The 22834-nt window shown below is 46.0% G+C and overlaps 1 protein-coding gene across 16 annotated transcripts in view; it reads right to left on the bottom strand.

Annotated features, from left to right (window-relative positions):
- The window catches only part of CAMK2B (calcium/calmodulin dependent protein kinase II beta), a 243909-nt gene that overhangs the window by 192420 nt on the left and 28655 nt on the right, over positions 1-22834 (bottom strand). For all 16 annotated transcript variants that reach the window (XM_075346281.1, XM_075346296.1, XM_075346283.1 and 13 more), the window contains exon 2: positions 19258-19352. In XM_075346281.1, coding sequence (XP_075202396.1) covers positions 19258-19352 — 95 coding nt within the window. The remainder of the gene's footprint in view (positions 1-19257; positions 19353-22834) is intronic.

The following is a 22834-nucleotide window of genomic DNA, read 5'->3' as shown; positions in this document are numbered from 1 at the left end:
AACACATAAACACATAAAAACCTTTTGGGTCAGTCCTCAACAGCGGCACCAGTTCAGCGGCGCTCCCGGTTTTTGAGGGGCGCTTGATGGCGCAGCAGCGCTTCCGGTCTCTGGATAGCGCCCGGAGGCTTCAATAGCGCTCCCGGTCTTTGCTGGAGGCGCCCGGAGGCTTCAATAGCGCTCCCGGTCTTAGCTGGAGGCGCCCGGAGGCTTCAATAGCGCTCCCGGTCTTAGCTGGAGGGCAACAGGCCCGTGAAACTTTTTAACAACAAGGAAACCTTTTTGCCGGTCTGGGAACAACACCGGTCTTTGCAGCTGCTAGAGTCAACAACTTACTCTGGGGGCCAGGCTCTCTTCCATTCCTCCGCTTGAGCCTGGATGTAGGCCCCTAGAGATTGTCCCGGTTGGCGGCGGATTCGCCTGAAAGACACCGGGGCGTAGGACGGTTCCTCCGGCACAGCTGCTGCAGCTCCTCTTGGCGGTGACGGTGTTCCTGCCCGGGATGGTGGTGGTGCATCCAGCATAATGACCGGCTTATTAGTCACATTTTGGGTCACCGCTACCACGGCTGGGAACTTCTCCGGATCAGGAGCCGGTTCCATCGCTGCTTCCGGGGCAGCAGCCAGGACGCGCCTGTGCTGAAAAGGCGCGGGCGGGAGCGGTTTGGCATGGCTCCGGCGCCGCTCTTGCTGCTCCTCCCACTCTATCTCCTCCTGCCACTGCTCCGCTTCCCGGGTGGTCGGCATGCGGGAGACGCAGACGGCAAACAGGCCGCGGCTACCGGCATCCGGCAGAAAGGTGACTTTTTCGCCCGGCCAAAGGGTGTGAAGTCGCTTAGGGAGTCCTTCGACGTCGAGATGAACCCGGTTATAAAAATAATCATCCCCGGTCTCTACTTCTCGGATGAAGCCGTATCCCTCTTGCTGATTGAACTTGACTACCACCCCGGTCACAAACTGCTGGGCTAACTTCTCGCCACCGGAACCGAACAGCATTTCCCGGACAATGGTCTCAGCCAGGAGCCGTTCCTGGACGGGGTCAGGCTTCGGGGGCGGAACACTGGGGTGCGACTCCTCCGGCGGGACGATGACTGGGTCCCAGAAGAAGCCCAGGTGGTCCTTCTCTAGGCGCCCGGCTAACTCCTCAGCCGACTCTGACGCTGGAACAAATGGGGAGGCAGTGGCGTTAAGCTGCGGGGTCTCCCATGGGACGACAGCAACCCCCGGACGGCTTGGCCTGGGTGGGGTGGCATAGGTCGCCTTCACCTCTGTGATGGTGCTCCCGGTTTGAGCATCCCATGAGGTCTTCCAGGAAACTTTGTCCGGCCTCGTAGAACCTCCCGGTCCAATGGGAAGGTCTTCTAACGCGGCCTCGTTAGCAGGGGCGAACCGGGGTCGGCCTCGACCGAGGCTGATTAGGGCCATGGTCGTCGCCAACTCCGCGGGTTGCCCAAAGTTCTCCATCTCGGTCTCTGACGGTATCGCTGGTAATGGCGGTGATGTCGACGCTGAGACTGGGGAGAGTGGAGGCGGGTCTTCGTTTCCCGCTCTTAAACGGACTCCACCCCCAGCCTCACGCATCATCTTGACTCCTCCGCTGAGGTACTTCTTTTTCTTTTTCTTCATCTTCAATGCCCTGGAGCTGGCGCCTCCCCTCTTTGGGCGGAGTACTCTGTCCTTTTTCTTCGGCGCCGGCCAGCCCCAGGCTCTTCTTTTGGCGCCAACTTTTCGCGCGCTCTCGTTATCTTCACAGACGACGGCCATCTTGCCGCCATCTTGTGCCCGGTCCAACGCCTTGGGCACTTCTTCCTCCCACCATGGGACTGGAAATCTGTTCTCATAGCCCGGAGACGGTGCACTCGGCACCACTTGGTCTCCGGCTTCTTGGGTTCCTGGCAGGGGAATCGGATCCTGCCGACTACGCCACTTGAAGTGACAAGTCAGGGAGGCCTCTGGCTGTGTAGTCGTGGCAGCACTGTATTCAAGGCACATCCCTGGCTTCATCACTTCTTTAATGTTGAGAGAGTGTATGTCGGTGTCTTCATCGGCCGATGCACAAAAAGGCTGCAGGCAAAAGTCCAGATGCAATAAAAACGACATTTATTCACAAAGATAAAACACTCCGGGCAGCAGATTCCGGCAATATTAGTGGAGCTGGGGACACCCTGCCCAAACGCACCCTCTGGTGGGAATATGCCCAAAGTACTCCACTTCCTACGGGCTCCCACTCTTCAGCCAAGCATACACCGGACCCACACCGGCAGAATAGGCTTTGAGGTTGCGTTCACCTCCTTATCTCCGGTGTCCCTTGATGGTCCGCTCACACAATCGCACTTGCCGCTGCAGATGTTCACTCTCCGCTGCCCCGGATCCTCTCTCTCCACACACATTCAGACCTTGCCTAGATATCCGGCCGACTCCTCCTCCCCGGTGGCAACAGCCGTCCCACCCGGCCACTAGGGGGGTGCCCTAACACATCATATAACAATAGTAAAACATTTTTAATAACAACAGTGCCGGATTATCTATGCTAGACTAGTAGGGGGGGGTAGGCCCACCCACTACAACAACACAAAAAACACTTTATAATACTAACCTAACGGTCGCTCGGTTGGCCAGATGGGCGTCTCCGTTCTCCGGTGCCGGTGCCGCCTCTTTCGGCCATCTTCGTCCTCCTTCTGACTCCTGTGTTCATGACGCGTCCTACATTACACACACTCGCCGGTCCTGCGCAGCTGCACTACAATACTTTGATCTGCCCTGCTCAGGACCTCAAGGTTCCCTTTAAACAGGGCTGCCAGCTAGGCCTCCTGCAGGCAAAATCTCCGGTTGCTGTCCGGGGTGCTGATATCTCCTGCTCTGCTGTTTCCCTCACCACTGCAGCTACTTCCGGGTCAGCTGTGCGGTGCATAACTGCATATGCATGAGAATAATTAGCCGGCCTGGAAGCAGCAGAGAGCAGAGGCCGGTGATAGCAGTGCTCTAGATGGGTGAGCTTAAAAAGCTTTTATTTTAAATATGCATGATTTTTCTGGTACATGTTTCACTGATCACATCATAGTGTGGTCCGTGGGACATCAGTGATGCCAGAAAAAAATGGACTTGTCTCCTTGCGGAGCACACAGATACGCATGTGCGCCGCACGGAGACACGTCAGTGAGAAATCCTTGGCCCCTTCAACATTTTTCATCCTCAATCTCAGTTCCTACTGTGAAGTTTTGTTGTATTTGGAAGTGATAAAATCGTGAAAAATGTATAGCACATACACTCATTTTTGTGTTACGCCTTGTGGTTTGTAATATTGGTTTTGCAAATTTTTGCCTAATAGGGTCTGTTTAGTGTAAGGGAAATTGCGCTTGGGGTGAATACTGGGCAGCAGGTAAAAGCTGATGGCTGAGAGTGGATGATTTTTTTTAGGACAGGGCTCTTGGAAACAGTACCACACTTAGATGCTTAATTCTGCCCCTGCTATCGTCCATCCATATGAGAAGATATGAATCTCAGAAAACATTTCTGTTTTGTTGTTGTATTTTTTTACCAAGTTCAAAACAATTTTAGTCTTTAAAATATAAAATAGGGTATATCTGTTTAGTGTAAGGCAAATTGGGATGGGGTGGATACTGGGCAGCAAGTTAAATCTGATAGCTGAGAGTGGGTGCCTTTTTAAGAAATAGCTCTTGGAACCATAATCTCATGCTTAATGCTGTCCCTGCTATCGTCTATTCATATGCAAAGATGTAAATCTCATAAAACTTTTGTTTTTTACACAGTTCAAAATAATTTTAGTCCATAAAATGTAGATTAGGGTCTGTCTGTTTACTGTAAGGAAAATTGCGCTTGGATTGAATATTGGGCGGCAGGTAAAAGCTGACAGCTGAGAGTGGTTGAATTTTAAGAAAGGTTTCTTGGAAACAGTACCACTCTAAAGGGGGCTTTACATGCTACGACATCGCTAATGCGAACTCGTTGGGGTCACGGAATTGGTGACTCACATCCGGCCGCATTAGCGATGCCGTTGCATGTGACACCGATGAGCGATTTTGCATCGTTGCAAAAACGTGCAAAATCGCTCATCGGTGACATGGGGGTCCATTCTCAAATATCGTTACTGCAGCAGTAACGAGGTTGTTCTTCGTTCCTGCGGCAGCACACATTGTTCCGTGTGACACCGCAGGAACGAGGAAGCTCTCCTTACCTGCCTCCCGGCCGCTATGCGGAAGGAAGGAGGTGGGCGGGATGTTACGTCCTGCTCAGCTCCGCCCCTCCGCTGCTATTGGGCGGCCGCTCAGTGACGTCGCTGTGACGCCACACAGACCGCCCCCTTAGAAAGGAGGCGGTTCGCCGGTCACAGTGACGGGTCTGGGTCTCGGCGATGTTGTGTGACGGGTCTGGGCGATGTTGTGCGGCACGGGCAGCGATTTGCCTGTGTCACGCAACAGATGGGGGCGGGTACCCACGCTAGCGATATCGGGACTGATATCGCAGTGTGTAAAGCCCGCTTAAGGCTCTTACGTGCTTAATGCTGTCCCTGCTATCGTCCATTCATATGCAAAGATGTGAATCTCAGAAAACCTTTTTTTTTTTTTTTTTTTACGAAGTTCAAAACAATTTTAATCACTAAAATATAGAATAGAAATGATAAAATCTTGATATTTCCATAATCATACCAATCTCAAAAATCATGTTGCAATGTCATTTTTACCTCACAATGGACACAAAACCTATAAACAATGATTGAATTGAGGCTTTTTCATCTTTCAACATTTTACTTTGCATTTATTTTCCCATTAGTACATTATATGGTAAACAATGTGGTAGAAAAAAAGAAATGGCCGCACATCCAACATTCATAAGTTGATCTAATGCCGCTAGGCAAAAAATGAAATACCTGAACATGAGGTTCTTGGTTTAACATTCTGATCAGACTGTATGAAGCCACTGCCACGTCACGGCGAACCTCTGAGTGGGTCCCGAACTTAATGGTGCGGAACCGTGTGCCAACCATCGCCACAGCGACAATGCACCAGCAGGGCAGGTTATATTATATAGTAAAGTGAATGGTGTTATTCAAAAGCACAACTTGTTCTATAAAACAAGCAAGCCCTTCTACGATAATATTGATGTAACAGTAAAAAAAGTTCTGACTCTGAAGAAAAAACTAAAGTGCAAAATTGATCAATCGCCTGTTTACGGATGTGTTACGCACTAACATAGTATGTTTGTCATGCGCGGTCTGAATCTGCGTTTGCAAATCGCTATTACCATGTTAAAACTATGTCCAACAAACAACCTATCATACGCTTCCCGGATCGACACCCACAGTTTCCTACTACCATGTTGGATTCTGTATACACTTCTGAGTCCACCAAGCAACCTGGCTTCTATTGAGAAGGTCTGCTCTGCCGGGCGTCGGCTGTTATATTACCACTGCTTTGGGCGCTTTTGGAGTTATTGCCTCCTGGAGCAGTGTGCGGCTTCTCAGAGAACCAGGTTGCTAATCACCACCTTTAGCTGGTCTCCTCTTGCTTAAGTCTGGGAAGTTTTATGAGTTATTGCTGAAGATAGCTGTTACAATATCCCAGCGATCTTCCTTTTGGTGACGAGTGATTTGTTGTTTGCGCTATATGAAAGTTCCTTGGTGTAACTTTCTCCTTCCTCTTTGGTTTATCCCCTCTGGTTTCTTTTTGTCTCTCCTCTGTGGATATTTGCTGTGTGCCTAAGTTTCAGTTTACAGCCTAGGACACACGACGAGAAAAACGGTGCTAGTGGAATGCGATAAAAAAATCGCATTCCACTCATACCAATATTACTCTATGGGACAGCTCCCGTGAGCGATTATTTTCTCATCTCTAATCGGACAGAGAAAAAAGTGGCAGCATGCTGCGGGTGGAATGCAATCCTGTTTCACTCGCATCTATAGAAGTCTATGGGGCGAGAGAAACATCGCACTGCACTCGCGTTACACCAGTGTAATACGAGTGCAGTGCGAGAATCTCAATAGCCGGCAATGGAGGAGATGGGCAGATAAATCCCTCCCTCTCCTCCGTAGGGTCGGCCCTCCCCTCCACAGCGCCAGCCCTCCCCTCTGCAGCTGTGGTCTGATCGCACGATCCGACCACAGTCGCATGACCCTCGCATGACACTCGACTCCCGCTGCGAGCATGAGCCGAGGTCATGAGAGGACTCGCACATAACCCCGTGTAGCCTCAGCCTACCCCCTTGTCTTTCTCTTGTGGGAGGTTTATTACTTGGTGTCCAGCCCACCCCTGGGTGAGGGGGTGCGGGGTTATTAGGTCAGGGCTGGACAGGAGACAGGACCAAGTTGGGGGCCTAGATCTCACTACATTTAAGGGTACCTCTGGGGTAAGGGTGAGCGCTGGGGCCCACATCCTAGGGCCAGCATAGGTTTCCCTGTGTCCCCTAGTCACCCATGATAATGTACATAACTTGATAAGAACAGCTAATGTTGTCTTATTATGGTTTTTCTCTCTTTAGGATAGGTGAAATGTTGTCCCCTCTGTAATTGTCAATAAAACATTTTTTTATTTACTTTTTTATTGAAGTTGAATTAATTTAATAGTTAATGCCCTTGTATATAAATCAATAGTGGATGAAAGTGAAGGATCTGTTGTCTCTAGCCCTTGAGTGTGTACATGCAAAATTAACTTCCCTGTAATTTGATCTTTATGAATAACCAGAGATCATGAAAACTGGAGCATGACTTAAAAATATCCCGTGTACCCATTTGTGCAAATCAAGGGCCTGTGACGGCAACCAATCACAGATTTTAATTTTTCTAGGCCATAAAAAAAGTTGATGGTGTGCATTGTAACCTATGCAGCCATGCACCAATTTGTAATAAATGTCCTCCTGTATGATAAAGTGCCGTGTCTGCATGTGCGCGGCGACGATACGCTACACATGCTATTAGGATTTACCCAACAGATGTTGGCAACTTACTCAGATTCAGGCTGTTGTCAGCATTTTACATTGTGAGCGCATCTCCCCCGGCTTCCCAAAGGTAGTCTCATTAATAATCCCATTCCACCACATAAATACCTAATCAGCAATTGCCGAAAATATCATCGGAATGGATACGTTTTCTTTCTAGTAATGACAGGTTCAGCGTCTACTCACAAGGGTCATTGTGATGGTTTTGGGGCCTTTTATTTACCTGCCTCTCCCTTATCATCAGAACTCATCCCTAGAGAGATAGTTCATTCCACTATTCCTAAAGTTTGCATTATTTTTGTTGTCAGCAGTTATGCCGTTTCCTCCGTTTTTCGGCCAATTTATTATTTCCGCTCCAAATGCAAGTCCCTCTTTATTTCCAGATTGTCTGCTGTCTTGAACAATGATATTTAATGTTTTGATCTGATGTTAAGTTGCAAAAGAACTTTTGGCAACAGAGCCTAAAGGCCGCTTTACACATTGCGATCTCGCTATCAAGATCGCTAGCGTGCGTACCCGCCCCCATCGTTTGTGCGTCACGGGCAAATCGCTGCCCGTGGCACACAAAATCGTTAGGAGCCGTCACACTACTTACCTGCCCAGCGACGTCGCTGTGACCGGCGAACCGCCTCCTTTCTAAGGGGCGGTTCGTTTGGCATCACAGCAACATCACTAAGTGGCCACCCAATCGAAGCGGAGGGGCGGAGATGAGCGGGATGTAATATCCCGCCCACCTCCTTCCTCATTCCCGGCGGCCGCAGGTAAGGTGAGGTTCCTCGTTCCTGCGGTGTCACACATAGTGATGTGTGCTGCCGCAGGAACGATGAACAACATCGTACTGGTGCTGTATTTATGTACTGATGATGGTTCTGATGTTGGATTTGGTGCTTTTTTCATGCACTGATGATGGTTCTGATGCTACTTTTAGATAATGATCATGATCTTGGTGCTATATTCATGTTCTCATATGAAAGGCCCATAAAATCATATTGTAAGACAAACAGTCATTGCCTAAAGCACATCTTATGTACTCTATGCTTACTGATGTGCACTTATTATATGATTTTTCATCAATGAAGATTATATGTGATGAGTGCCATCCATTTTCTTTGTTCACATTCTTTTGAAATATTGTCTCTATTGCCTATGTTTGGTGATATATTCATTGCTTTTATGCTGCTGTATTCAGGTACTGACGATGGTTCTGGTTATGCATTCATGTACTAGTGATGGTTCTGGTGGTGTATTCATGCACTGGTGTTGGTTATGGTGCTTTATAGATGTATTTATAATGTTCTAGTGGTGTATTCATGCACTCTTGATGGTTCTGGTGCTATGTTTAGGTACTAATGGTTCTTCTGGTGCTGTATTCATGTACCATGTTTCTCTTAAAATAATACACTGTCTTATATTCTCTTTTGCCCCAAATATGCACTAGGTCTTATATCCAGGGTAGGACTTATTCTCAGGGAAACACAGTTGGGGGTAAGTTTACCCCCAAACAAGCAGACTCCTCTTCCCAGGAGAATGATACTTACTAGACCTCCTCTTCCCAGGAGAATCATACTTACTAGACCCCAGATGTCTACGTGGCTCCCAGGTCTTCCTACAATCTTCAGAGGGCTCTCCTAGCAGGTATGCTCCACACGGTCCTGCCCTGCTTCTGGCTGACACTCTCACATACATCAGATCACACACACGCACTCATACTCATACGTAAACACACACATCAGATCGCACACACAATCACACATCAGAACACATACACACTTACCACATTTGGCGATACCAACTGCTTCTGGTCAGCCGATGGGACGCAGTGCAGAGGAGCGCGAGGACCTACGGTGGAATGCATAGCGGACATGCAGTGGAACACATTGGTACATTCCACCGAAGGTCCTTAATACGTTCCACCGTTGGTCCTCATGCTTCACTACACTATGTTCCAGGTTCCCCTGCTGGCCAGAAGCAATCAGTATCGCCGTATATGGTGAGTGTGTGCGATCTGATGTGTGTGTGCTCTCTGATGTGTGAGGAGATTGTGTGCGCGATCTGATGTGTGTGTGTGCGATCTGATGTGTGTGGGTGTGCGTTCCACTGCAGGTCCTCCTGTTCTGCGTCTGGTTAGTGTGATTGTAGGGTCTTCTTTCTTTTCTCTTTTGGGGGAGTCTGCTTTCTATAATTAAGTGTCTTGCAGTATTTTTTAACTTTTTTAACTGCATGGACACTTCATTATTGAATTGCGACTAGGGCTTATTTTTGGGGTAGGGCTTATATTTAAGCCTTAAGCTGAATATGCTGAAAACTCCTGCTAGGGCTTATTTTCGGGGTAGAGCTTATTTTTGGAAAAAAACGGTACTGATGGTGGTTCTCACCTTTATTCATGTATTGATAATGGTTCTGGTTGCTGTATTTGTGTACTGATGGTGGTTAAAGTCCTGTGTGCATATAGTAATGATAGTTCTGGTGATCTATTCATGTACTGATTCTGATTCTAGTGATATATTCATGTACTAATTTGGTTCTGGTGTTGTATTCCTGTACTGATGGTGGTCCTAGTGCTGTATTTCTGTGCTGATGTTGGCTCTGGTTCTATATTACATTAGTACATGCCCTCATCATCTTCCGCCTCGACTACTGCAACCTGCTGCTGTCTGGCCTACCTTCCAACACTCTGTCCAATCTGTCCTAAACTCTGTGGCCCACTTAATCCACTTCTCCCCTCGCTATCCCCCAGCCTCGCCAGTCTGCCAATCCCTTCACTGGCTTCCCATTGCCCAAAGACTCCAGTTCAAAACATTATCCATGACATACAAAGTCATTCACAACCTGTTCCCTCCTTACATCTGTGACCTAGTCTCCTGAAACCTACCTGCACGCAACCTCAGATCCTCACAAGATCTCCTTCTCTGCTCCTCTCTTATCTCCTCCTCCCACAATCACATACAAGATTTCTCCTGTGCCTCCCCCATACTCTGGAACGCTCTACTCCACCATATCAAACTCTCTCCTACCATGGAAATCTTCACGAGGAACCTGAAGAACCACCTCTTCCAACAAGCCTACAATCTACAATAACCCTCAGTCCAGTACACTACAGCACAACCAGCTCTGTCCTCACCTATTGTACCCTCACCCATTCCCTGTAGACTGTGAGCCCTCGTGGGCAGGGTCCTCTCTCCTCCTATACCAGTCTGTTTTGTATTGTTAATGATTGTTGTACTAGTTTTTATGTATACCTTTTTCACATGTAAAGCGCCATGAACTAAATGGCGCTATAATAATAAATAATAATAATAATAATATTCATGTATTGTTATTGGTTCTGATCCCTGTACATATGTATTAATCCATAAGCTTTCAGGTGACGTTTTACATGGCTATGGCTAAGTTCACACTTCCGTTGTTTTGCTTGACGCATGTGACTGATGTGTTGTACAACGAATGACAACGGTGACAAAGAAAAGAATTTCTTTGTCGGACTCCGTTGTGTGCGGGGGGCGGAGTTCGGGGGGCGGAGCTGAGGACGTCAGTGCCGCGGTCTGCATGGCTAGGGACAGGTGAGTGAGTGTGTGTGTATGTGTGTATGTGTTTGTGTGTGTGTGTGTGTGTGTGTGTGCGTCTACATGCGTGTGTACATGCGGAATGCGGGAGGGGGCGGAGCCGAGCGGGGTCATGGAGCTGAGGACGTCAGTGCCGCGGGGACTGCAGGGCTGGGGACAAGTGAGTGAGTGTGTGTGAGTGTGTGTGTGAGTGTGTGTGTACACATGCGGAGTGCAGGAGGGGGCGGAGCCGAGTGGGGAAGGGAAGTGTCGGCCTCCTTGCACACTGTATCCAGGGTAAATATCGGGTAACTAAAAGCAAAGCACTTTTTGCTTGGTTACCCGATATTTATCTTGGATACCAGCTTAGCGCGGGCTCCATGCACCCGTAACCACTGTAAATACCGGGTAACTAACCAAAGCGCATTGCTTGGTTACCCGATGTTTATCCTGGTTACGGGGACGAGGAGCCAGAGAGCACATGCGCAGCGAAATCCTACGGATCGCGCTGCTCAAAAAACGTTACAGGCTGCGTTGCTCGCGCCCGGCAGTCAGTTAAAAAACGACTGACCGCGACGCAGCGGATGCAACGCAGCATCATCAGTCACAATCCGTCACTAATAGAAGCCTATGGGAAAAAACAGGATTGCTGCAAAATATTTTGCAGGATACCGTAATTCCTCAAGGCTACGGATTGTGACTGATGCAAAACAACGGAAGTGTGAACTTAGTCTATGTTAATAAAGTATTGTGCCAAATGACAAGGATTACTGCCTCTATATTTATGTTAGGAGCATTACACATTCGAAGAACCCCATCACTACCATTTTGGTCCTCATAAAGCTGAGCCACAGGCTAACCTTTCATGGAGACCATGATTTGTCCGATATACTGAAATATTATAGTATTGCAGTATATTCCGTAGTATACATAATCCGATGATTGCATGTTCAAGTCCCCTAAGGATACTAAAAAATATAGTTAAATATAAAAATGTCTGTAAAAATATAAATAAAAGCTCAAATCATCCCCTTCTTTCTTGTTAAAAATAAAGAAATAAAAATAAGCATAGTTGGTGTCAAGGCTTCTGTAAAAATCTGAATCTGTTCTATCAAAATCATCAAAATATAAATAATTAGAAAATAAAATTGAAATGGCAGAAGTGCGTTTTTTCTCACATCATCTTCCTAAAAAGATGTAATAAAAAACATTCAAAATGTCCTATGTGCGCCAAATTGAAATTAATAAAAACATCAGCACACCAAACAAAAAGCCCTCACACAGCTCCATGGAAGGAAGCGTAAAAATGTTATAGCGCTCAAAAAATATCAACCCAAAAATGTTTGTTTTTGTTTTGTTTTTAAAAAAAAAAAAAAAAATCTATCGAAGCCTGGTATCACAGTAATTACACTGACCTGAAGAATCATGTTCTCAGGTCATTTTTACAAACCAAGGTTTGGAAAAACAAAGCCCCGGAAACATCGATGGACTTGATTTTCTTCTCCGCAGGTTTATATTACACTGCAGGGGAGAGGCGCAATTTTACGTCTTTGTTTCAAGCAGCAGGAAAGTAAGAATTGGCCCTACGTTTTCTAGTAAAAGGACCTTTTAATATGATTCTCCTCAGCAGCATGATTATGGCAATACCAAAAATATCCATTTTTTTTATTATTTCAGTGGTTAAAAAAAAATCTGAAATTTGGCCCCAAACTTTTTTGGGTTGTGTTACCATTTCCAAGACCTGTGATGTCTTTTTTTTTTGGTCGATGGAGCCGTGTGATGGCTTATTTTTTGAGTGGCGACACAGCATATTTATATATTTATATTTAGTTGTTATAACATTTGTATGTACTATTGCAGTAACCCAAAAATTTAATTTTGGAGTTCTTGAATTTTTTTTGTTTATAGTGTTTACTGTTTATTTATTTTTAGATTTGGATAGATCACACTTTTCTGAATGAGGCAATACCACATATGCGTATATTATTATTATTATTATTATTATTATCTTTATATGTAATGGAGCAAAAGTGGGTGATTTGAACTTTTATGTTGTATTTTTTTTTAAATTTTAAAACATTTTTTTTTCACTTTTCACTGTTCTCAATAGGGTGACGTGCCCCGATGCTTGCGCATGTTAAATGTTGCTGTCAGAGCTTGAAACCAGGATTTTAGGCCCTGTGCGCACTAGAAAAAGGAATTTTCTTAAGAAAATTCCGGAGGCTCAGTAAGATTTCCGCACCTGCGGGAAAATACCACACTGAAATCCGCATCCAAATCTGCATGCAGTTTGTTGCATTTTGCTGCGGATTTGGTGCGGAAATGCTGCAGCCAGCGTCAGACTGGCTACTGGAGGAATCTCCAGTAATACCAGGCCTGGCCGTGGTTACCTGCACTGAACTCCGGAGCTGTCACCTGAGCTCTGGAGTGCAGCGTACACTAAACTGCGAGCGCTGAGTGATTGATTCCCCGGCGATTGCCGTTTAGTTCAGGCCGGGCTGATCTCTGGAGCTCAGGTGACAGCTCCGGAGTGCAGCCCGGCCTCTCTACAGCTGTTACCTGAGCTCCGGAGATCAGCGGCATGCACGAGACTCCCGGAGCACTTCGGAAGATGAGGGTGGCGGCCTCATCTATATAAATGAACACTGGGTGACGGTGAACAGCGGCAGAAGGGGGGATGACAGACGAAATACAGCCCGCCCACGGGGCCAGCAAAACTCATTACCATAGCAAAAGGTAATATTTTATAAAGTTGTTATTTAGGTCTGAAAGGGGGGCCAGTAGCAAGATGAACCTTTATAGAATGCAGCCCAGGAGCTGCAGAAGGGAATTCTTTTACTTTACTAGCAAAAATTCTGGTGACAGGTTCCCTTTAATAAGTTAACAATCGCATGAGGAGCTCTACTCCACCCGTGATTGTAAGAGGCAGGTTCTAGCTATAATACACAGCCATCACTTGCCAAGTATTGGGTGGACTCACTTCGTGAGCTGACTACATTCACCCACTTCTCACTTGCGCTGTACATGTACGTGCGTGTTGTGAAAGAGTTAAAGTATGTTTTTCTCTGCACCCTTTCAGAATGTAAACCATACATGACTGCAACCATGCAGCCAGTGTTAGATACATGCTGGCCCTGGGCTTGCCTACCCCTCCTGAGCACATGCAAGGAGTTGTCCACTACTTTTACATTGATGGCCTGTCCTTAGAATAGGTCATCAATGTCCGATTGGCCGTGGTCCGACACCCCGCATCCAATCAGCTGTTCTCGTTGCTGGCGGCAGCAGCCTATGGCCGGAAATGCTCAGTTCCGGAGCTACCCCATCTCCTAATAGTAACTACAACTGGGTAGTGCACATCCACCTCCCATTCAGATCATTAGGAGGCAGATGTGCAGTACCCGACCGCGGCCGCTGCCAAAAGACTGGACAGCTCCAGAACTAAGTGTGGCACCCTTGAGGGTCCAGTCACCACAGAGGTACTGCACATCAGCCAGAGGTGTGGTATCCTATTCCCTGGTAAGGAGGAGAGCACAGGTCGTTGTTCACATATACACTCTTAGTATAGCTACACCACTTCAGGCCTTGGTTAGGGTGAGATTGCTCCTTAGGGAGAGCACAGTCCCAGAGCCAGCCTGGAGGTGGGGTTAGTTAGAACGGAGTGGAGTAGGAAGTCAGAACAGAAGGAAGGGAACAGTGGTAGGGCAGTTGGAGTTGGAAAGAGGACATGGAGGAGAGAAGTCCTGAGGACTGGAGTAGTTGGAGCTTGTCCCAGGACAAGGAGGAAGCAAGAAAGGAAGAAGGGGTCTCACAGTCACGGGCAGGGAGAGATCCACCCGTGGGCTTGCAACCACATGAGACGCACTGGTGTGGAGGGACTAGGCCGAAAAGGGGAACCGGCCCCTAGACTAGTGGAGAACAACCAGGCTCAGCTAGAAAACTGGAGGCTGAGGTATCTTTATGTGCCAAACCCGCAGCCATATGCGAATCTGCCGAAAAGGTGACCATAGGGGGCAAGGGAACAAGGACAGAAGAGCCTCCCAAGCAAGGCCTGCGAACACCGGCATTGCGTGTGAGGGTGCAGGGCAGGAGGGCAAAGCCAGTGCAGGAGGACGACCAGGAAATGGATACAGAAGGAAACACCAGTTCTCTGCCTCTGAATTGCCAGGGGACCAGCTGGATCCCGTCACCATGGGACACAGCATTCCGAGGGTTGTGTTTGACCGGCCGTGATAACCTGGATCTGCCAGTTGTGAGTAAAAGAACCAATGACTGCATGCCGCTGAGTCCTGGAATCATTGCCTGCACTGCCAATCCCATGCTATTCAAAGCACTACATCTTATAAAATCCTCTCACGGTTGCCCTGGGGCCCAGCTCCACCTGTGGGGAGCTGTACCATCGTAGCTGCGTCACCATCTGCCCCAGCGGTCCCATCCAGCAGCGTCGACTATACGTTGCCAAATACCACAGGTGGCGTCACAACTTAGATATATTTTGCCCCACATTTGACAACGACACCACCAGGGTCACGGAGTCGGGCCCTGCCGCCGTGACATCCTCCCTGAAACAGGAACTGTCCCGTTCCGAGTGCCCCCCACTGCCTTGGTAGGCGCGTCATAAGCATATCTGTGGCCACCTGCTGCCGCCGTCACCAAGAGCAGCTGAACAGACATTAATGACCTATCTTACGGATAGGCCTTCAATGTAATGTTAGTGGACAAGTTCTTTAACAAGGCTTTGGTGCTCATGACCCTGCAGGCAGCTCACCAGTTGACTGTCCTGTGACCACTTATGGTAAGTTATGACCAAGACATACCAGGAACACTCCTCAATACCTGCCATTTTTTCACCTTTTCACCCAGCCATCAAGCTATCACAATTTGGCACGTGTCAAATTGGATCATAATCTTGTGTGTCCCTGTTTTTCTAAGTTCCAAAGCATCAACCTGAGAGAGATTTTCCAGTCTTTCGCTGCCACTCTATTCAAAGTGTATGACCTTGACGAAGATAGTGCATTGCTGCATCTGGCCATGATTGTACCTTCAATGTCATAGACCAGCTGCTCCACTCTGCTCTATCTCACTCTAATCTTGTGGCCAGGGAAGTATCAGTGGACACAATTTCTCTATTCTGGGGTGATGTAACCCAAACCTAAGAATTGTCACCAATCCAAAATACCCCTTTAAATGAGTTTTCCGAGCTCAGGAAAAAATAGGGAAAGTAAACAAAACCGGAGGGGATCATCAGCACTTTAATGGTGAGGAATAGAGATGAGCTAGTCAATTCCATGCAAATCGAATTCTTGTTGTATTTATAGTAATCTGCTGAACCTCAAAATTTTGCGAATGACGCTTCCATGTTGCAAAAGAATGCATCAACCAGAGAAGGATTTACACGACCTCATTATAAGGAGAGAAAACCATAAAACTATGGACAAATTCTACAGACAGTGTATGACATCACAGAAGTGAAGAACAGTTATCACCTGTTTTCCCATTGCCATATTCAGTATATCACAAAAGTCAGTACACCCCTCACATTTTTGTAGATATTTTATTATATCTTTTCATGGAACAACACTAAAGATATGACTCTTTGATACACTGTACAGTAGTCAGTATACAGCTTGTATAACAGTGTAAATTTGGGGTCTCTAAATAACTCAACATACAGCCATTAATGTCTAAACCGCTGGCAACAAAAGTGAGTACGAACCCTAAATGAAAATGGCCGACATAGTGCCCAAAGTGTAGTTTGTGTGGCCACTATTATGTTAAAGCACTGTCTTAGCTCTCTTGGGCATGGAGGTCACTAAACCCTCACAGGAGCCGCTGGATCCTCTTCCATCTTCCATGACGACATCATGGAGCTGATGGATGTTAGAGACCTTACTCTCCGCCACCTTCTGTTTCAGGGTGCCCCACAGATGCTCAATAGGGTTTAGGTCTGGAGACACTTGGCCAGTCCAGCACTTTTACTCTCAGTTTTTTTTAGCAAGGCAGTGGTCATCTTGAAGCTGTGTTTGGGGTCGTTATCATGTTGGAATACAGTTTCCGAAGGCATGGGATCATAATCTGCTTCAGTATGTCATAGTACATGTTGGCATTCATGGTTCCCACAATAAACTGTAGTTCCCCACAGTTGGCAGCATCATGCAGCCCCAAACCATGACACTCCCACCACCATGCTTAATGTAGGCAGGACACACTTGTCTTTGTGCTCCTCACCTGGTTGCTGCCACACACGCCTGACAGCATCTGAACCAAATAAGGTTATCTTTTTCTCATCAGACCACAGGACATGGTTCCAGAAATCCATGGTTGTTTAGTCTTGTTTGTCTTCAGAAAACTGTTTATGTGCTTTCTTGGGCATCATATTTAGAAGAGGCTTCCTTCTGGGATGACAGCCATGCAGACCAATTTAATGCAGCAATGCTGGCAGCACTCATACATCTATTTTGAAAAGACAACCTCTGGATATGATGCTGAGCACGTCCACTCAGTTTCTTTGGTTGACCATGGCGAGGCCTGTTCTGAGTGGAACCTGTCTTGTTAAACCTTGTATGGTCTTGGCCACCGTGCTGCAGCTCAGTTTCAGGGTGTTGGCAATCTTCTTATAGCCTCGGCCATCTTTATGTAGAGCAACAATTCTTTTTTTCAGATCCTCAGAGAATTCTTTGCCATGAGGAGCCATGTTGAACTTCCAGTGACCAGTATGAGAGAGTGTGTGAGGGATAACACCAAATGTAACACCCCTGCTCCCCATTCACACATGAGACCTTGTAACACTAATGAATCACATGACATGGGGGAGGGAAAATGGCTAATTGGGCATAATTTATCCATTTTCACTTAGGGGTGTACTCACTTTTGTTGCCAGCAGTTTAAACATTAATGGCTGTGTGTTGAGTCATTTAGAGGACACCAAATTTATCCTGTTATACAAGCTGTACACTGGTTACTGTACATTGTATCACAGGGTCAAATCTTCCGTGGTGTCCCATGAAACAATATAATAAAATATTTAGAAAAATGTGATGGGTGTACTCACTTTTGTGATATACTATATGTTACTGTCACTGTTACATTGCTAAAGTTTTTGCATTAAAGAGCTTGAAAGGTAATGATACAGGTTTATATAGTCCTAGGAAACCTAAAAGTGTTATAAATGACTTTTCAGGGCAATCGGAGTAATATCAATTTATGGTAAATCAAAGTTTTGGAAAAAGTTTACAAATTTGAATATCATCTCTATGTCTTACCCCTGACAGATCACTCTATGTATATTGCCATCCGTTGCCTGTTGTCAAGTGTAATCTGTCACTAGCAGCAGAAACACTAAGATGGATTTCAGGACGTGGCGATGAGACTTCCTCTCTGTTTCTGTTCTCTTGTCTGTCAAACCATATACAAGCATAACATAGGGGTGGGCTTCCAGTTCGCGGGCAGGCCAGCCACTGTACAATGACAGGAGCATTGCATGCTGGGAAGTTGAGAAGTGAGGGAAGTGAAGTTACAGCACCTGTAGTGCTGACAGAATGCTTATGAAGCTGAACCATCTACTACTGAGAGATGTGCCGTAAGAAATGAAATAATGGTAATTCCTTGAAGGTGGGCTAGATGATATATAATGTTTTATATGTTTTTTTCACTGATCATTAGGAAAAGTTGAACAATTTCCTTAGCTCCTATTTACTTCTATTGGGTTGAACAAATTGTGCATTTCTATGGATAGAGGGGTGTTACATTACAATACTATGCATCTATAGTCACCAAGGACCTCAGATCTTAAAAATAGCATGTCAACAGACTAAAGATGGAGAACTGGACAGCTGTGAACACATCAAGAAAATAAATATTATCAGGACACTTATGTGTCCTGCTAAATTTTTGTACTGTGATAACCCTTGGTATGCCCAGGTGCCTTCTATCCTTTTGATCCCTTTGACCTGATAAACCTGTAGAATGATGGATTTTGATACCAGGAGCTTCTCCCTTTGGTATGTTGGATAATGTGGGTGCTGTACAATTATATAATGGATACTGCAGCATTATAAAAAGGTGTTTTCATAATGTGAGAAAATAATTGCGTCTACATCAAAGAACAAAGAAACATCTGGCGTGGAGGTCCATCTTAGAAGAACTCCCATCAAAGTATTGATCCTCTTAATATATTGCAATCATCATATTATATAACACTGTGTCCTAACAATTGCTTACAGTATTTAGACTTTCTACCCAGTTAATTCTTCTCTTTTCTCTGATCTACGTAGAAACAGGAAGTCCTGTTTATCCCAGCATAAGTCATCCCCTTTTCAACTCTCTCCCCCATGTCATTCACATTTGCAGTGATGACTCATACAGTGAAACAGTTCCTGTTTCTACAAAGCGCTTAGAAGTATTCAGCTAGTCCTTTTTTAATCACGTGATGTCAGAGACTTAATGGAAAAGAGAAGAATTAACTGAGTAAAAGGGCAAAATGAGCAATTGCAAATACATAGTCATATATAATATAATATAATGATTGCAATATATTAAGAGGATAAAAATTTTGATGGGAGTGCTTCTTTAATAAGCAATGTCTTCTCATTCAGACAGATAATGGCTCCTAATCACTTCTTTTAATGAATCATTTACTTATAACTTTCTATTTCATTGTGATTCATCCTAGAATTTAAGGTCTTACTTTACTTCATAATTTTTCTTTTTAGTTTAGACTATTTGAACATCAGGACCTGAAGATCATCAAACCTTTTTTTGTCCCTTACCTCGTGCTGATAACTTCTTCGTATTTATAATCTTTGCTGCATATTCATGCCCTGTGCAGAGCTTCACACATCTTCTGACCACTGAGAAGGCGCCCCTAGAAATAAGAAACAGACTGTTAGGTGCAATAGATCAATTGATCATATTTCATGATTTGCTGACCATCTGTCTATATATTAATGCCTTCAATTGAACGTAATACAATTTGGTACTTTTTTCTCAGGTTAGGTGCAGATTATAGAGAAAGGTCTTTATACCTCTGTTATACATCAGCCTAGGTATTTGGAGGCACAGTATGTAATTTTAGACCCCAATCAAGACCAATCTTGATGAAGAAGTGTGTCCTCTTAAAGGGACTCTCGATCAGCAGGTTTCTGCAATGTAATCTGAAGACAGCATGCTGCATGAGTTAAAACAAAGAATTTTTCAATGAGTGTCTTATCTTAAAGTCTGTTTTTGTTTACCTTCAATGTTAGTTTAGGCCTCTTAGATTTATCCTTAGTGGACTGAGCAGCTCCGGAGCTATAGTCCGGCTCCGTACCCTCCTGTGATTAGCAGTTTCTGTCTATGAAAATGTACACTGAAAGCCTGGTGTGGGTGTGCCACCCCTGCAGCGGTCGAACCGCTCGGATCCGGGGGTGATTACTCGTGGCTCGAGGGCCTCCGGCCCCAGGGGCTAGGGGCCTCACTCAAATGAAGAAGGGGGTATTTACAGGGGAGACATAGTTCGTGACGCCACCCGTGGTGTACGGTAACGGGGAGTGCCGCCGCTGCCGTTGGGAGTACCCGGGGTGATGGAATGGAATGGTGATGGAATGGGGACAGCCAGATGACGTTACCCTCCACAGGTAGGGAAGGCCCCGGGACTCTGGATGGTGGGGTGCAGGGGAGTGCAGGCTTGCTGGAAGCAGGGGATGACCATGTACTCACTCAGGCCGGTTATCGTGGTGCTGGATGATGTTTTTTAAAGTCATTACACACATGCTGCAGGTGAACCAAAAGTCCCAGTGCACCACTGCTGCTTGGGAAGGACAGCACGTCCAGGTATCCGCTCCCAATAGTATTGCTTTTGCTGTGTCCCAATTTAGTCCGATCTCTCGGGAGCTTCGACTCCTCGGCCCTCACACTCTGAGGGCCACTACTTCACTTCTCCTGGGGGGTCCAACCCCTGATTCCCTCTCCCTCTGGAGAGTTTCTACTTCACTTCCTCTCCCTTTGCTCCCCTGTAGCCGACTGACTTGTCACCTCCCACCAGTCTGCTTAACCCTTCATTGGACGGCTCTCTCCTTTCTAGACCTACCCACTGGCTTGTCTGTCCTGTACTGGTGTGAGTGTGGATTGGGGGTTTGAATGCGTTTGGTAGCAATACCACTGGGTGGAACCTGGAACCAAGGAGGGTGGGTTCTGCACTATAAGGACAGGAGTGCAGTTACCTGTGTCACCTTGACTAGTGCAGGGGCATCACATGGGCAGGGACAGCTATCTCAGCATTGCTACATACAAAATCTAAATTTTGGCTTGTGTCAATATGGCTGCACCCAGTAATCTAAGTGATATATCGTTGGATTCAGGATCTCTTTGCCTACTTTATGCAGCTCTCAGATGAGGTAGCAAAAACCTGCTGACATATTCCCTTTAATGAATCAGGAACATCTCACAAGTCACAGACACCTCCGTTCACTATTGCAGAAATCTTATTCCAGTCATGAGTTACACGTGCTATGGATAAAAATAACAAAATTATTGTGCAGCTTTGAGTTGAGCAAAAAATTTGTAACTTTTCTAAGTGATTCTGCATGTGAAAAAAATTCCCCATATGTACAATGTTCCTCTGAGAATCGGACGGCACTTGGCCATTCAAGTCTATGGTTCCGTGAAAAAAATTGTCCTGTGGAGGATACACACGATCTGTATGTACTATATATCCACATCTTCTCTGTAGTCTCATATGGGATTCACCAGGTCTGTACATAATACATATCCACAGCTCTTATTTTCATTGACTAAAGGGGGCTTTACACGCAACGATATCGCTAACGAGATGTCGTTGGGGTCACGGAATTCGTGACGCACATCCGGCCTCGTTAGCGACATCGTTGCGTATGAAACGCACGAACGACCTCTAACGATCAAAATTACTCACCATATCATTGACCGTTGACGCGTCGTTCTGATCTCAAATATCGTTGCTATTGCAGCACGCAGGTTGTTCGTCGTTCCTGCGGCAGAACACATCGCTACGTGTGACACCGCACGACCGAGGAACAACACCGTACCTGCGGCCGCCGGCAAAGAGGAAGGAAGGAGGTGGGCGGGATGTTCCGGCCGCTCATCTCCGCCCCTCCGCTTCTATTGGGCGGCCGCTTAGTGACGCCACTGTGACGCCGCACGGACCGCCCCCTTAGAAAGGAGGCGGTTCGCCGGCAACAGCGACGTCGCTAAGCAAGTATGTGTGACGGGGACTAACGATATTGTGCGCCACGGACAGCGATTTGCCGGTGACGCACAACCGACGGGGGCAGGTGCTTTCATCAAAGACATCGCTAGCGATGTCGCTGTGTGTAAAGTGGCCTTAACAGAATGGAGAAGGTGGAGAAACGTTTTTTTCTCTCCATCTCCAAGAAAAACTGATCCCACTCTGATCAGAGTCTGACTGACTATCATAACTGGACTGTTTTTCACACAGGTGGAGAAAATATGGTCGTGTGTATGAACCCTTTTTGATTTTTTTCATTTGAACTCATCTGAGCTGATTTATACCTACTTAAAGGTTGATCTAAACTTTATCATAAATCAGCACAGAAGACCTTAGAAGAAGAAAGATAAGTCCACTGACAGATTCTCAGTGAACTCATTCTGCTGCCAGCAATTGCAAGTGCATCACAGGCTTAAAGGAGTTTTCCCACAAAGTTAAGTTTAATCAATAGATCTTGGAATAATAATTATTTCCACAATTGGATGTGTTTTAAAAAAAATGTTCCTGTGCTGAGATAATCTTAAATATGTGCCCCTGCAATGTACTGTGTAATGTCCGTGTCTGACCGTACAGGGCATGGTCTGATCATACCACAGCTCCTGGGCCAGGGAGGAAGCAGAAGAGAGTAAATTAGAAATTATTCTTCCTTTGAAGTAAAACATTTTTTTTAAAAAGAGGCAGTGAAATGTTTTACCTCACAAAAAGAATCATTATGATCCCGTGCTGTAATGTCTATATATTTTCTTTTGCTTCCTCCCCTGCCCAGGAGATGTGGTATGAACAGACTATGTCCCTGTTTGGTCAGACACGGCCATTACACAGTACACAGCAGGGCACATATATAAGATTATCTCAGCACAGGAACATTTTTTGTAAACACTTCCAATTGTCGAAATTATTATTATTCCAAGATCTATTGTTTAAAAATGTACTTTGTTCACGTGACAACATCTTCACCACGGCTAACGGTACAAATCTTTTAACAAACCCCAATTTGCTAGTTATTTTTAGCCAGCAATGCACAAATTTTGATAAAAAAAAACAACATTTCCCCAAAAGTCTGCATAACCCTTAAGGCTCAATTCACACATCATGGGTGCAGG

This window comes from Anomaloglossus baeobatrachus, chromosome 4, assembly GCF_048569485.1.
Source record: "Anomaloglossus baeobatrachus isolate aAnoBae1 chromosome 4, aAnoBae1.hap1, whole genome shotgun sequence".
Lineage (NCBI taxonomy): Eukaryota > Metazoa > Chordata > Amphibia > Anura > Aromobatidae > Anomaloglossus > Anomaloglossus baeobatrachus.
The sequence above is the reverse complement of the archived record's forward strand: the minus strand, read 5'-3'. Positions and strand labels throughout refer to the sequence as shown.